The following is a 16,986-nucleotide window of genomic DNA, read 5'->3' on the forward strand; positions in this document are numbered from 1 at the left end:
CAAGATAAAAAAAACGCCCCAGTGGACACGTAACGTTAGTGGCGTAGTATAAAAAGAAAGAAAGACCACTTCAACAAACACCAGACTTTTAACCAGGAGACTCCTGTTAGAGACCGTTTGTTTTTAAGTTGTAGTGGTGATTACGTTGATTTTCGTAAGTGTTTTACTAAGTTTACATACTTATTTTAAGCTGTTTAAGACGTTTTTTCCTAAACCTACCTATATTGGTTTTCTTGTCTGAACTGCAGACGTTTACATGGCGTACAAATGACACGCGAAAAGGATAAGATGAGTCCTCACGACACGCGGAATATCCGTGTAATGTCATGCCATTTATACGCCTTCCCCTTGTAGTGAAAAACTACACTGGCACATTCTTTTAGTTGTTTTTCAGACACACTGAAATAAAGATACCAAAAAAACTAACATTTTCTGTTGAGCAACATAACAGACAAGAACAATGAACAGCTCGGCTCTTTGGGGCACGAGAAGGTGGTTAAAGCCGTCATTTTTGTAACTGGACGCCCACTGAGCGTGGGGGGGCGTTTCGGAGAGGACACTGCCACAATAAGATAAAAGCAAATAACTAACGCCTTTGAGCGTGCTTGTAGCTCGCCGCCATCTGTAGAGGTTCGCGCCATGGGTTCCTCATGCGAGTATAAACAAAGCTTAACTGCATTCACACTGTATCCCTGATTAGGTGGCTACAGTGAAGACCAGAAGGACAGACGATCCACTGTTTAAGCTTTGAGACCAAAGAGAGGTCAAACACGTTTCAGACAGTTTCAGGACTCAGAACTAGACAAAGACTTAAATATCAAACATCTACAGGTACGATTCACAAATACAGCTGAACTATAAGCGGAAAATATGCATGTAAAATTACTTTTATTTCTAATTTGGATAGCTCAGTGTGTGACGGACAGCTCTGTGACGAGAGTGTGAACAGAAGCGAGTTGACGAGGGGCGTCTTATTATTTGTGAGGCCAGAGTTCAGAGTGACCTGGTTCAGGGTCGTGGTGTTTGGGTACATAAATGAGCTGCCAGATTGTGTGTAATATGTCAATAACGACGCTCAGCTACTGGATCAAACTGCCCTCTGTTCTGTCATGGTGCAACAGGGACGCTTCATTACATCACATCATATTCAGTGTCACGTCTTTCTTTCAGCTCCTAAAACCTGCAGTGTCGTTATTATGGAGCATCCCTCACTGACACCACAGAGAGCAGAACCAGAGTGTAATTGTGCCTGTTTGTTTCAATAAGAAACTCTACAAAGACGTTTAAGAAGAAAACTGGGAGTTTTGAGAAACTTTTCCCCAAAATATGTCAATGGCCTTTAAAGGGAAATAACTTTTAAAGCGTCTTTTCAAAACAACTTCCTCGAGTTTCTCAGGGAAAACCTGCCTCATCCTCCAATCTGACAAGTCCCAGACACTCCATCATTTACCTTTCTTATTTTTCTTCATGGAAATAAACTCCTGTCAGGTACTTCTTCTCCTCTGTTTATCTCTTATTTGACATGGTATTCCTCTGTGTGAGGCATATACTTTTATTCTTTTCTAACATTTGAAAACCAGGCATTCAAATTCAGAATCTATTGATGCATGAGACAAATGTGTCATTTGACTCCGAGCAATGCTGGTGCAGTCACTAACGTCTGTATAACTGCATAACTGCTTTTCAGAAAAGACTCTTTCTACCCACTCCAAGTTGCTCTCGCTTGCCTCTGCAGCTATTAAATGTTTCAAGAGCGCTCCGATGGGTCAGCCACCGATCGTTATCGGCTGACATTCGTTCTCCAAAGTTTGATTGGTGTTCTCTATAAAGGCCGATCAGAAAAAAATCTATAAATAAATCAAATGGCTTCACCGGAGTTATGAGTTGTGTTGAGGTAATAAGATAATGGTGTGTTTATTAACCCCCACAGCTCCATCGAGATGGTGCTTTTTTCCGGGGCAACTTCAAGGTTGTGCCCGACACAGATAGGACCCATGAAGAGGTTAGACCTCAGGGGAGACATTCTGAGGGAGCTGAACAATATGCATCCACACACCTCAGAGGCCGAGGCACCGATTGGTAGAGTGCACTCGATGCAAAATACTTTCTGGGTTTTCGTCTTAAAAATTTAGATATCCACCACTGATGTAGAGAAGAAAAGAGTAGAGGAGAATGGAGACCTTCTGATGCTAATGCAGTGTTTACTGATGTATATGGATGCTGCAAATATGAATACTGATTTTAATATTATAATTACTCAGTGTGTTTTCCATCTTATTTTCCCTGTTTTTATGTTCATTCTGAAGTCTGTTTTCCCTCGTTGTAAAGCCCTTTGTGCTGCATTTCTTGTATGAAAGATGCAATACAAAAAAGAGTTAAATTATTTATTATGTTGCCTGCAGAAAAACAAACAGTTGTCAGTTCATGATACTTTCTCATCTCTTAATTTGAATACCTAATATTAAGGCTGTCAAAGTTAATGCGATAGTAACACGTCAACTCAACTTGCGATTTTTAGGTTGTAGAGTGCAGATACTGGCATCATATGAAACTAGAAAACCTAAGGAATCCACTGGTACCAACCATATCATACTAGCTTGTCACAAAGGAGGTTAAATAACCCTCCAAAACTGTCATGGCCATTTTCAAAGGGGTCGCTTGACCTCTGACCTCCAGATGTGTGAATGTAAATGGGTTCTATGGGTACCCACGAGTCTCCCCTTTACAGACATGCCCACTTTATGATAATCACATGCAGTTTGGAGGCAAGTCATAGTCAAGTCAGCACACTGACACACTGACAGCTGTTGTTGCCTGTTGGGCTGCAGTTTGCCATGTTATGATTTGAGCATATTTTTATGCTAAACGCAGTACCTGTGAGGGTTTCTGAACATTATTTGTCGTTGTTAATTAATTTCCAATACTAAATATATACATATATTTGTATAAAGCAGCATATTTGCCCACTCCCATGTTGATAAGAGTATTAAATACTTGACAAATCTCCCTTTAAGGTACATTTTGAACAGATAAATAATGTGCGATTAATTTGTTAACAATCACAATTAACTATGGACAATCATGCGATAAATGTTTTAATTGACAGCCCTAATTCTATTTCATCTTATTTTATCATGTGTGATTTTTTTTCCATCTTATTTTCCCTGTTTTTATGTTCTTTATAAAATCTGTTTTCCATCGTTGTAAAGCACTTCGTGCTGCATTTCTTGTATGAAAGGTGCTATACAAAGAAAATTGATATTATTATTATGTTTCATGCAGATAAATAAACAGTTGTCAATTCATGATACTTTCTCATCTCTTAATTTTAATACTTAGTATACAATTTTGTTAAGATAATAAATAATGCAACACAATAAATAGAAGGCTTCAAATAGACCTTGTGATTGCTATCGGCCGATACTGCTTCCAGCGATCGGTATTGATGTTACGTGCTGTGCCGAGGCTTCGGAGCGTGACGAGCAATCCAGGAAGTTTTCTGTGAAGCGGGTATCGAGGCTTGACCAATGATGTCATTGAAGACGCTCAAAGCCGAAACACAGTTGAGAAATTCTTGTTCCTGAATAAAAATGAATAAAGTCCCCGCTCTATCATTTTCCTTTAGTTACACAAACACATTCACTATCCTCTGCCTCACATCTGGAATATATCTGCCTGTTTTACACTCTTTGACCAACAGATTTTGATGAAGCCTCGTGAAATGAAACTTTTTGCGAGCCAATTTGCTGGAGAGCTTCATGAAGCTTCATCTCGCCATCACTCGCGATCAATAATCAACCCCAAAAATCCTGATCGGAGCACCCCAAATATTTTTTCCCGATGTGGTCAAAAAAATTGTCTTTGCTTATGATAAATTTAATCTAAAATGCTTCGCATGAAATGTAATAAGTGTAACTGTAAACCTCCATACATTGCGTTAATGTTGAAGAACAAAGTCGACGCTTAAAGTTCCTTAACCACATTTCAGAGTTTATTGTACAATCAGGTCAATTCACACAAAATGCTCCATTGCACTGGATCATTTAAACTGGCATCAACATGAAAACAATCACATTGTTGACATCGCCCAGCGGGGCGACATCATCAGGGATTATTACAAACACCTTTACAGGGAGAAAAGGTGGATCTGCTTTAGTGTTGTTGGGCTCCGGATATTAGAGCCTTTAGTTGTAAGAAGACGACACTGGTCTTTAAAAACAAGTTCTTCAAGTCGCATCAAAATATGTACACATAAAAAATATTACAAAGTTTATTGAAAGACTAGTGCGGTTGGAGAGAAAGTTACAGAAGTGTGAGGACAGTTTACTGCTGAGGAAGGTGACGGGGATAAAATGTAATTTCAAAAAACGGTGTGTGTCCAGCACACACAAACATATAAAGTCGCTCACACACGCACACTCCCTGAAGAGGAATGAGAATAAAGGACTCTGGAGACCCGGGCTGGCTGTATTGTTTGTAACAGTTGAACTTACTTGCACATGCACGCTCAGAAAATGTTCAGAACCATGGATACAGCTTCAGAGACGGACGGAGGGTTGGAAACAAAGAGAAAAAGGAAAGTGACGGACGAGGAAGAAAGCTATTGTTATGCCTTCCACTCTCGAAATTCCCTTTTTACTATTTGCCCTGCCAACTACATTTTCAAATCGGACAAGATCTCCAAATGACGGTTTGTTTATTTGCCACAGTGTCTGGTAGGTGTGGACAAACTAACCCCCCCGTGACACAAATGGAACCAGCATCTGGCAGCTGGTGTTCATGCCCAGCCCGGTGACCATGTCAGAGTGTCGGAGGGACCGCGATGAGGAGGTGCTACGAACACTTCCACACGCACACGGCCAAACTCCCTCCAAAGAACATGTAGAGCAGGTTCTTCACCTCGTGTGTCACCTCGAAGCCGAAGCCTTCGCCGATCACCACGTGCCACGAGCTGCCAAATTTCTTGTCCATGGACTCTTTGATCATCTTCGCTGCACTCTGAGGAAGACGGCGAGAAACAAAAGACAGTATAATATAGGGAATGACATCTTACACAACGGATGAATATTAGTTTATGCCAAAGATTCACACGCCAAATTCACACCAGAGGGTGAATTATTCAGTTTCCATTCCTGGGAGTTAAAGATTAAATCAAAAGTTTAACAAAAATGCTTTTGCAGTGTACTTATTATTTTGTTATTTTCACTCTTTTAAAATCACCAGAATGCAGGAAACAAAGTCTCTGAAACTCCCCCCTCAGGTTTTGAAAGAGTATGTTGAACGATAGTACACATGTTGGGGATGTTGTGCAGAGTATGCAAATTCAGACGCAGTTTGGAACACATCTGGAATGTTTACAGCTGTGAAATGGTCGATACACTTACCTCATTGTTAGTGGCAAACTTTTCACAGGCGGTCACACAAAGCTCCATGGTCTCAACCCTCATCTCCTCTGGCATGTCTGTATGCTGAGGACAATAAACAGATGGTGAGGGTTTACATGTTTACCAGTATGAGAGTGAGACTCACACAAACAAGTATTCAGACTTATTTTCTCACACCACCGAGGCCAATTCCTTGTATGTAAAAACACGCTTGGATATAAACCTGTTTCGTTTCTATTTCTACATATTGAGCTAGAGAAACAAACCATGCTGAGAACATAAAACCCTCTGAAAGGTCTCCTTAATAATGTGTCATATTATGAGGATACTGAGCTGGGGAACATAGATACGCTCCCTACATCACAACTATACATGTACCTACTAAACCTCAACCCACTGGTTAACAACCTGGGCGTACTGACCCCCACTAGTGATTTTAAGGGATGTAAAGCAACTTTATCAAAAAATATACAGTTGGCCTATAGCTCAGCATTTCATTTATTTTTGTGAAGAGAACTAAATTAAATTATTATTTTTAAGATTTGGGTTATTATTTAAGATATAAACAGGATAAGGACAAAGTGAAGACCTGAATACCTAATAGTTACAGTATATTTACAAAGCCTTCCCTCTCTGCTAAACAGCCTCGTCCTGCATTAGAAAACAACCAAAAAGCTGACAGAACAATGGCCAAGTGTCAGGGAGAAGAAAACACTTAATATGTAAAAAAAGTTTATTAAGTATGTATGATTGTTGAAAAAAAAAAAGACATAATACAGACAAAGAATTGTATTAAAAAGAACAAGAAAACTCGTCTCTGACATGAGATTCACAAGAAAATGCTCAAAATTCATCCAAATCGCTCATTTTACACAAACTTCCTGCATTTATTGTGTTCACTATTTGAATTATTTGTAAAGTTTATCAGTTGTTCTGTACCGTTATGCATTGAATTCTCTAATCTAAATCACTAATCACTAAGTCATTGTTTGTTACCCTCCATCTGTGAAATCTTGTAGATGCCATTAGGAGCACTGGAAGACACAGAGGCACATGATATTTTTCAGATTACCTGTCTCATGTACTACTGTCAGCATATAGTGACCGTTGTATAAAAATAACTTTTTTTAATCATGTTTACTTCATTTCTACCCACTGCTGCTTTAATACCTTTACATAGCTTGACAAGCATTTGCACTCCGCCATACTTCCAGTGCCAAACTGCGTACGTCATCATTGCTTGCAAGCTGTAAAACGGTCTAAAGGGTTAAAAGTCATGAAAAATATAAGAGGTCACGGCACTAGACACACGCACACACATCAGGGTTAAAAGATGTTTGTTGCGACGCCAGGAGTGATAGATTCTTCCATGCTAATGGCTCTGTGAGGCTGTACTTAGGCACAGCTAAATGCTAACATCAGCATGCGAACATGCTTACAAGCACTAAACAGCCTGCAGCTGAGGCTGATGGGAACGTCAGGAGTTTTGTCTGTATTTGGTCATAAACCCAAATATTGGGCAATTCAAGTTTGATATAATGATGACACTAAAGTTATTAAAATTCACCCTGAGGGGGACATGAGTGTCTGTCAGGATATAGTGACCGGTATATAAAAATAACTTTCTTTAATCATATTTGCTCCATTTATACCCACTGCAGCTTTAAGTGTGTATGATTGTAAAAAAAACAAAAAACATAATACAGAGAAAGAATTGTATTAAAAATAACAGGAACACTCATCTCTGATGTGATATTCACAAGAAATGCTCAAAATTCATCGAAATCGCTTATTTTACACAAACTTCCTGCAGTTCTTGCGTTCACTATTTGGGTTAATTGTAAAGTTTATCAGTTGTTCTGTACTGTTATTGTTATGCATTGAATCTGATATGAAATATGTCACTTAGTCAGTTTACTCAATGATAGAAAAGGGGTCCCTTAAAGGGGAAAAGGTTGGGAGCCACTGGCCCAGCCTCCACATCTAAATGTGATGTTTGATGTTGTCATTGTTGTTGTTGAGTGGTTGGATGTTGGATGTTGTGGTACCCAGAGGCACTGACTGTCCTGCTTCTGTCCTACCCTGATGAGAGGGAAGCTGTGCAGCCTCTTGTAGTCGGCCTCCTCTTTCTTTCCCTCGCCAGTCCCAGCCATCCCGACTCCTGCCAAAAAGGACATTTTATACATGAATGAATGAATGAATGAAAGACTTTATTTCGAACATAGAAATAAATAAAAACAGATACAAAATAATCACAAATAAAGAAAAGAAAAATAGTGTCAGAAAAGGAGTAGGTCCCTACCCCTTTCTCACTTCTCCTTTAATAACTCATATATCATTCAACCCATCACCCAACCCATTCCACATGTTAAATAAAAGACCCCTCTAGTCAGTAAGAAGGTCTAATAAATAGAAGATCAAGGACAGGGACAGTCCTGAGGACATCTGTAGCTAACAACAGTGTGTATCGTTGTTACCATGACAGGGCTGCCTGCCAACACCACTGAGCCACTGCTAGCTTTGCTATCCTTTAGTACAGATACACACAGTTATTCCACAAGGCATGCTGCTGCTGCTGGTTGTTTTACTTTACCAAGATCCAAAACCAAATCAGATCAAAGTACAGCAACATACAGAGCAATGCAAGGATGGAATTCACTCCCAAATCATATTACACAACAAAATACTATATATGGTTTTAAAAAAAACACTAAAAAGCATTACTTAACAAGAAACTAAAGTAATTAATAAGTATTCTTGGGTGTGTAAGGGTATTATCCATGTTAAATGATGATATTTATCTGTTAGATCATGATAGATTCAGTCTATTTTTCTTTGTGTTTTTGTCATTTAAACTGTGTCAGTTGTTATTGTTTTATTTACAGTTTATTACAATGTGTTATGTTAGTGTATTACTATGTGTTATGTTAGTGAATGATGATGTGTTATGTTAGTGTATTATGATGTGTTATGTTAGTGTATTACTATGTGTTATGTTAGTGTATTACTATGTGTTATGTTAGTGTATGATGATGTGTTATGTTAGTGTATTACTATGTGTTATGTTAGTGTATTACAATGTGTTATGTTAGTGTATTACTATGTGTTATGTTAGTGTATTACTATGTGTTATGTTAGTGTATGATGATGTGTTATGTTAGTGTATTACTATGTGTTATGTTAGTGTATTACTATGTGTTATGTTAGTGTATTACTATGTGTTATGTTAGTGTATTACTATGTGTTATGTTAGTGTATTACTATGTGTTATGTTAGTGTATGATGATGTGTTATGTTAGTGTATTACTATGTGTTATGTTAGTGTATTACTATGTGTTATGTTAGTGTATTACTATGTGTTATGTTAGTGTATTACTATGTGTTATGTTAGTGTATTACTATGTGTTATGTTAGTGTATTACTATGTGTTATGTTAGTGTATTACTATGTGTTATGTTAGTGTATTACTATGTGTTATGTTAGTGTGTTACTATGTGTTATGTTAGTGTATTACTATGTGTTATGTTAGTGTATTACTATGTGTTATGTTAGTGTATTACTATGTGTTATGTTAGTGTATTACTATGTGTTAAGTTAGTGCATTATGATGTGTTAAGTTAGTGTATTACTATGTGTTATATGTTAGTGAATGATGAGTAGTGTGAATGTGTATTTTTGTATTGTCACCATGTAAACTATGTGGATCCTGCAGGAAGAATAGCTGCTGCTCTGCAAAAGCTAAAGGGGATCTAAATAAACAAACAAACAAACAAAGCTAGCTACAACAACTATGTCATCGTAGTTTACACCAGAACACGTGATTTATCCTTTAAACGACATCCTCAGATAACGGTTTACCAGCTAGCTAGTTAGCTTAGCTTGTTTGATAGCAACCAGCTGATGCTGCCGGTTGGATGTTTTATACCCTCAAAATAATCACCTTCTTCTATCTCCACATCCATAATATCACTAGTTATAACGTGTTATAGATAGTAGATACACGCAGGGTGACTTAGAGGTGGATATAAAGCTGGATTGAGTTACTTACGAGGCGTTTCTCCTCCGAAAACTTCTGCTGTTTGACTCCAGGTCGGTTGTTAAGGAGACATTTTAAACACCGGATGTCCGCACAGGGGAAGCCCCGCCCACAAGAGTCGAGCTTCGTTCCTATTGGTTCAGGAGTCTGTCAATCAACTGTTAGAGGTGACATCAGAATCAGGTTTATTGCCAAGTAGGTTTTCACATACAAGGAGTTTACCTGGGTGTTTAGTGCATACAATAATAAATTAAAAAAAACATTGTTTCAAATATTTTTATTAGGAAGCATGTGCATGTCAGTGATACAGACTTCTGTGGGGTGTGTATCATGCCTCACTTTTGATATACATCAACAAAAACAGACAATACTAGGAACTAAGGGCAAACAAAAATGGAGACAAGCAAATACAAAGAACAGAAGTAGTGAAAGGAAAAAAAACAAAAAACAATAAATAAATAAATAAAACACAGACAACAGCCTAAGGTACACAAATCAGGGAGACATTGGCGACATACAGTATAAACATAAACATGTGGAACCTTCCCATCCCTTGGTTTTCTACCTCGGGTACTAAAGACTATGTGTGTATTGCGTCTTGATTGTCCGTCCCTTCTATAGAGGAGATCATCGGTCTCCAAATCTTTTCAAATACCTCCAGTCTGTCATGTATGTGGATGTATCGGATTCTTTCTAGGTGGAGGGTATCAGTCAGTGTTGTTATCCAAAATTTAAATGATGGCTCCTCTTTCCCTTTCCAGAACAAGAGAATCAGTTTCTTTGCACAAAGAAGACCATAGGACAGATTCAATAAATTAAAAAAAAATTATAAAAAATACAGACAAAGTACTGTAAACATCAAAAACATAAATATATAATAGAAAAAACTTCAATAAAAATATGAAAAAGATTGCTGAATGAATGAGCAAAGTACTAATATTTGTCTCAAATGTGGTGGAAGTAAAAAGTTGAATAAAATTGGAGTCAAGTTAAGTAAAAAATGTTCGGTAACACTTAATTTTACAGGTCCGCAAATTTCATGGTAATTAGGTGATAATTAGCAAGTAACCTATTTGAAATTTCTTTTAGAATTACTGCCAAATTACCCCAATATTTACCTCAAAATGTATCGAAAATTACTTTATAATAAACATTATTCAATAACTAAATGCAAAAATAGCATATAATGGTTAAAATAGGGCCCTTAGGCTCGAGAAGCGGCTGCTCTTCATTGGAGGTGGAAAACCAAAACTAATAGAAAACACTTCTGATCAGACACAAATCTCACCATTGTGTGACTTATTGTCTACATAAATGTAACCTGGTAGCTGATGTCATGATTCAGGGAGTTTTTTAAAGAAATTTCAGATAATTATTATCTATTTATCAGCAGACATGGAAATTCAATTAACTTTGTATTCTTTTCCTGGAAATGTATAAAATAAATTATCAGCTATTGGGAAATAGCGGAATATAATTATTAAATAATGTTTATAATAAAGTAATTTTCAATACATTTTGAGGTAAATATTGGGGGTAGTTTGGCAGTAATTCCATAGAAATTTCAAATAGGTGACTTGATAATTATCATCTAATTACCATGAAGTTTGTGGACCTGTAAAATTAAGTATTACCAAAATGCCTCATGATTGTATGTTGAGTAAGTAACTTTCCACGACTGTCTTTCTGTCAGTTCTAAAATAACACCACTGTGTCTGTTAAACTGTGCGTGAGTAAAAACCTTTTTCTGTCCTTAATCAGCCCTCTTACTGAATCCGACCCACATTCAGCTGGAAACATCTGGATGGATTCCCCAGGTGGAGAGTTTGACCCAGAATTGTCAGTCTGCTCTACACACACACACACACACACACACACACACACACACACACACCAAATCACACACTCATAATAATCCACAAAGCTTTTGAAAGTGATTCTCTGTGTGAGAGTTGTGTCTGTTAATCTGCAGTCAGAAATATGAAACAATGACTCTCCTCTGGATTAGAAGGCAGACCAACAGATCACATGATAATCTCTCTCTCTTTTCTGTCCTCTTTATGCAACCAGAAGAATGATGCAACTTGAACTCAAACCTCTCACCTCTACTGCCTCCTCTTCTCAAGAGTGTGCTGGCTCAGAGAAACAGCGAGCCTTTAGATTACAGAGGTGCAGTGGGTCATCCACAAATTTCAAGGTTTTTTATTTGTCATATGTAATTACAAAAAAGCCGTTATTTGCAATGAAAATCTTTGGTCTCAGGTTCCTTCAACAATGCTCATAAAATATGTATAAATAAGAGGACATTACACAAGTAAATGTTAAAGCAAAATGATAATCTAAGGCATAACACAGTGCAGCTTAATCAAATATAAACATAAGCAAATATAAAACAGTAATGTAAATGTAAATTTGTAATTTAGTTGAATTGTATTTCAGATGGGAAAACTGAATGTAAGCAGGAGTTAGTATGAGAGTGCAATATATGAGAAAGTGATATCGGTGTTCATAATGGCATATGTACTGTATATGCATAATATATTTCTGAAAGAGTATCAACAATTATTTATCAACAAGAGGATGATATTTGTTTGATTTGTGTATATCAGTGTCTTAACTTCTTAAACCCTATAGGGTGCAGGAAGGTGTGGTTCGCCTAGACAGACATACCCAAAATAAATCATGAATAGCTCCACAACTACCACGTCTATATGCATCATCCTGGTCTCTATGGATAGGTAATACATCAGAGAATTCATATCCAGTGTCAGTAACCTTGTGACTGTTACTATGCCTGAGTAAACTGTGATGAACCAAAGGGAAAATTAAAGTTTTTATCCTTGCCTAAAATGTTTCCTAGATTAGATAGTTGATAACATCATTATAGCAACGATGCCATGCACAGAGATGCCACTGAATTCATTCAGCAACTCCTCGAATACAACTGTGCCAAAGCAGATATAAATAACACGAAGCACATAGATTCTACAAAGGTTTTAGTGAGGATAGGACCAGGCGGACTCTCCATTTGGCCACTTGGATACCTACAGTGTGCCGAATGGGTTTTCTACCTCTTGAAAGGGCAATAAAATACTACTGATATCCACTACAGGAGGCTATGTGCACGCAATGGAGCCTTTGGCCATGACATTTACCCCGTGCATCATCACATTCTACCATTGTACACAGTATAAAATCAATAAAAAAAAGAAAGAAAAACTGAGATAATAACAAATAAGGTCAATAATAAATAAGATAACAAAAAATAATCCATAGTCAAGTCGGTACATTCAATATATAAACAAATATGAACAAAAGTATTATAAAGTAAAAATACAATTCCTCGTTGCGTTGGAGTGTTGTTTTAGTCGCGTTAAGGCCTCGTCTTTTAGAAACAATTCAGAAAAAAGACCACCACAGCATTTTATGAAGTTTTTAAAGGCAGCGTTTTAACACGCAGCTTCGTCGGGTAAAAGAGGTTAATCATGTTTCTTTATTGATTAAAACAAGAGAAATGACATTGATTCTAACAACTTGTGCATGTGGATGCGTGCTCTTACCTCAGATCAAGTGTGAAACATCTTAAAATACACTGAGAGAGAGAGAGAGAGAGAGAGAGAGAGAGTGAGAGCGGCAACATTAAACACCCAGGTGAGACACTCACAAAGCAAAGTGCCAGAGGGCTGTAAGGTATGAGAGTGTCAAAGCAAAGCAGCAGCAAAAGGATGGAGAGAAGGAGACGGAGGTGTTTTTGACACAAGGTGAAGTGAAAAGATGCCTACTGGTGACGAGAGGTGGATAAAAGAGAGGAGGAGGAGGAGGTGGAGGAGGCATAAAGACCTTGAGGAAAGTATTCATCATGAGGGGAAAACATTCTGTTAAGAGTTGGTGAAGATGAGATGAGGCAGAAAATGCTGCTGCACTTTGATGAAGAAAATCAATGTCACCAGTTAATGGAGGAGTGAAGCAGTTCGAGGTGAAGGACTGATCAACAGTAAAATCACAGGATAAAGATGGAGGATGTGTGAGGAGTGCTTGACTGGAGAGCTGGCGGAGATGAAGCGATGCACTGCAGTGAGAATAAAAAACATGTAATCTGTTTCTGTTGTCAACCAGGAAGGTGAACAGCAGGGAAGAGATGAGAAAGGATGAAGATTTGCTGTGAAAACTCATATTTGAGTTGTGTGACAGAGAGTGTGCATTGTGGCGGGTCATTTAAGGATTTCCATAATATCTGCCTGCAGAGGTAATTAAGATGCATCTATAATTCAACAGAGGAAGCAGATTGTTGGGGCGGGATGGGGGGGGAGACCCCATGTGACTGATAACAAGCTGTGACAGAGATCAACACAGACAATCAGGAAAATATTCACTGACTGGATGACTCACTGACTCACTCACTGACTCATTCTCCCACTGATTCATTGATTGATTTTGTAATTGATCAATGACTACAGCCAAATCAGGTTGCACAGTGGGTGTTTCATCGTCAAGGCATTATGCCCATTTTGTTGCCTCACATTTTATTTATTCTTGTTAATTTCTGTGTGACTGCTTCTCCCTGCCAATCTGAATCTGTCATCATGTTTTACCTGGTGGCGGAGGGTCGTTAGGGCCAACAGGGATCACCTGGACCCGGTGTTCGCCGGCCGCTACTAGCAGCAAAGAGTATAGGAGCAAAGAGACGAAACTCCGGGGCTTATTTGACAACCCACGGGACTTCACCGTCCTGCACGCTCAGAATACATATCCGGTTCTGCCAGCTTCCCGCTAGCTGTATGCGGCTGTAATAATGGATGTATTTGCTGTAATTCATCACTTTTATTATCTTATAATACACCCATGGACTGTATGCTGTAAGCCTATACCGTGGTGGATGTATTAACGTCTCTGTTCCCAAACAACCGGCTATCGGCTCTCACCAGTAGCCGACAAACATCACGATGTTGGTTTCACACGGGACGTGAACAGCGGTCTTCTGGATGAAAGCCTTGTGTTACGTCACCACACTCCCAAACCTCTTTCCCTGAGCATTTACTGTTGCCACGGATGTGTTTGCATTGTAGTTAATAGAAAAGCCTGGTACGTACCGGACGTGACAAAGTGTTGGTATTTGATGCCCTTGGAATGAAAAAGAGCTGCTTTTTTCAACTTTAACCAAGTAGTTTTGTTGCCTAAATCTAACCACAATGTTAACCACGTGGCGTTGTGTGTTTCTGCAGGCGTGATGAGAGGCTGATATGAAACGTATTTTGTAGTGGCATTCTGTCTGGATCCCAAAACAAGCCATAAACAAGCTGTAGGCACAGTAACTTCTGTCTGACGAATAACAGGAGATGTAATTCAGTTTAAAAACATTTACTGAAAAAGATTTTAAATAACATTGAGTCACAGGGTAGAAAAAACGATGTGCTCACGTGCCTAACGCAGCTTTCTGCACGACTGCACATAACGTCACTCACTATATTAAACGGAGCATCAATTATCAAAATTCAATATTGTGTTTTTACCCTTTTATACATTACCTATGTGAGCTACAATGACTAGAAATTGTGAATTTTGCATGTTTTATAAGTTAACTTGTATTCACACATTGTGGCTCTTATCATTATTTATGAAACGTATTTTTGGTTCCGAAATGTCGACATTCAAGAAACGTACGATGCAAACATTTTTTTCTGGCGACTGTGTTGGGTGGATGGTGGAGTCAATAAGGGCTCAAACCTTTTCTCGTCACAGGACCGTGATCCAGGTATATCAGGCCATGATGTAGGAGACAAGAAGGTAACTAAATATTGAAAAGCAGGCTTTAGATTATCCTTTAAAACGTAAGTTATCTCAAGGTCATAATCACCTGTCCATGACTTTAAACTGTTAAAGCACCTGATCACAAAACACACTGAACAGATGGTAAATATCGAGGAGAGATGAGCAGGCTTTTTATAATTTTTAATGAGAGCAGAAATCAAATTAGTGATTAATGAAATAATGGAGTTACTCCCTCAGCACCGGTTCTGCTTATTAACAACAGCATGGAGGTGTGATTTTTTCTTACGAGTAGCTGTCGTGATAAAAAAATACTGGAACTTGAATCATATATCTCTGTTCATAAATCAGAGAGGATGTGCCTGAAGGAAAAAGACAGGAAATCAAGCACAAGTGAGACAAATGATATTGTGAGATGTTGTCAGTGGGAGGTTACACATCAGATCACAGAGCAGCCGAGCCCAACGCCAAGACACGTGTGAGTGGGCGCCTCGGCAGTCACGAAGCAACACGGTGAGTCGTCTATTATGTCTACATCACAGAGTAGACTGTCTCACTGCACACACACAAATCTGCAGCTAATCTAATCTGACTGAATGAGATTAGGATACACACCTATGTGTGTGTGTGTGTTTGTGTGTGTGTGTGTGTGTGTGTGTGTGTGTGTGATCCAGATAATCTGACAGGTGTAAAGAGATCTGTCACAATAAGAGGAGCTCTCACACACACTGATGTCATTTTTTGGAGCTACGAGTCCAGGATTATTGTCATAGCCATTTTATTTTTATTTATATTTTTTGTATCCATCTATTTCACAATATCATAGAATATCCATGAAGATGCAAATAAGGACAAGCGCAACACCGTCACAGCCTTCAACAACCAAAAGCAAGACAGAGAGAGACGAAGTAGAAGAAGAAGAAGAAGAAGAAGAGAAAGAAAAATGTGAAAACAGTTCACTATCATTTGGGGCATGAGAGCCCAGGCAGGCACTTTACAACTGGTGACAAATGATGACATGTGGGGCCGATGTCTTGAGGTAACCAGTGAGTTTGTATTTTAACACAGTGTTGTTGATTAGGAGACATGTTCAGTGAATCAAACCCTCTCAATATCATTCACCTATGATGACCATTTTGAACTTGAATCAGGAGATTAAGCTCATCCAAATGTTACACATCTGTCACATTATCTGAGAAACATGATTATCTCACCGTCTTCAGGAGGACATAACATCACAGTTTAAAGTGATACATATCTCACAGCAGTTTGTGAAATGGTCACATAGTTGATTTGAGCACATAGACATGAATTTCCCAATTTTTTCGGGATGCTCAGCACGACTTTCAACATTTTTTATTTTATTAATTTATATATATATATTTGTTTCCTACAGTCTTTTCAAAATAAAACTACTTAGTCGGGTTTTGGAAAAGATGGCGGTTTGGGTTAAAATATCTACGGAAGTGGCGTTACTTAAGTACGTAAGTTACATGACAAATAAATCAACTTTAACTTCTGGTTTCACACGGGACATAAACACCGGTCTCCTGGGCGAAATTCCTGTATTTTTTGACCCACCCATCCATCCAGACCTCCTCGTTTGCTGCTCTCTATACTTCCTGTTTCACATTTACGTGGATTACATACAAATTGATTTTGTGCTGACCATCACGGAAAAAAATGTACACGAATCAATACATTAAATTTTGTGACTATTTCACAAACTGTTGTGCGACTGAGCTGTATTTCTTTATTATAGTAGCTAACTGGTGAGCTGTCTTGTGGTTAAAAATCAAG

At 38.3% G+C, this 16,986-nt stretch overlaps 1 protein-coding gene across 1 annotated transcript; it reads right to left on the minus strand.

Moving 5' to 3' along the window:
• Positions 1–3,969: 3,969 nt before the first annotated feature.
• On the minus strand, positions 3,970–9,550 carry LOC119484706 (dynein light chain 4, axonemal). The gene is made up of 4 exons (XM_037763743.1): positions 9,433–9,550; positions 7,466–7,545; positions 5,385–5,468; positions 3,970–4,998 (listed from the first exon to the last, which is right to left on the minus strand). Exons 2-4 carry the CDS (start codon positions 7,535–7,537, stop codon positions 4,834–4,836), a joined length of 321 nt encoding a protein of 106 aa, XP_037619671.1. The 5' UTR covers positions 7,538–7,545; positions 9,433–9,550; the 3' UTR covers positions 3,970–4,833.
• Positions 9,551–16,986: the final 7,436 nt, after the last annotated feature.

The sequence above is a fragment of the Sebastes umbrosus genome, chromosome 3 (genome assembly GCF_015220745.1).
Source record: "Sebastes umbrosus isolate fSebUmb1 chromosome 3, fSebUmb1.pri, whole genome shotgun sequence".
Taxonomy (NCBI): domain Eukaryota; kingdom Metazoa; phylum Chordata; class Actinopteri; order Perciformes; family Sebastidae; genus Sebastes; species Sebastes umbrosus.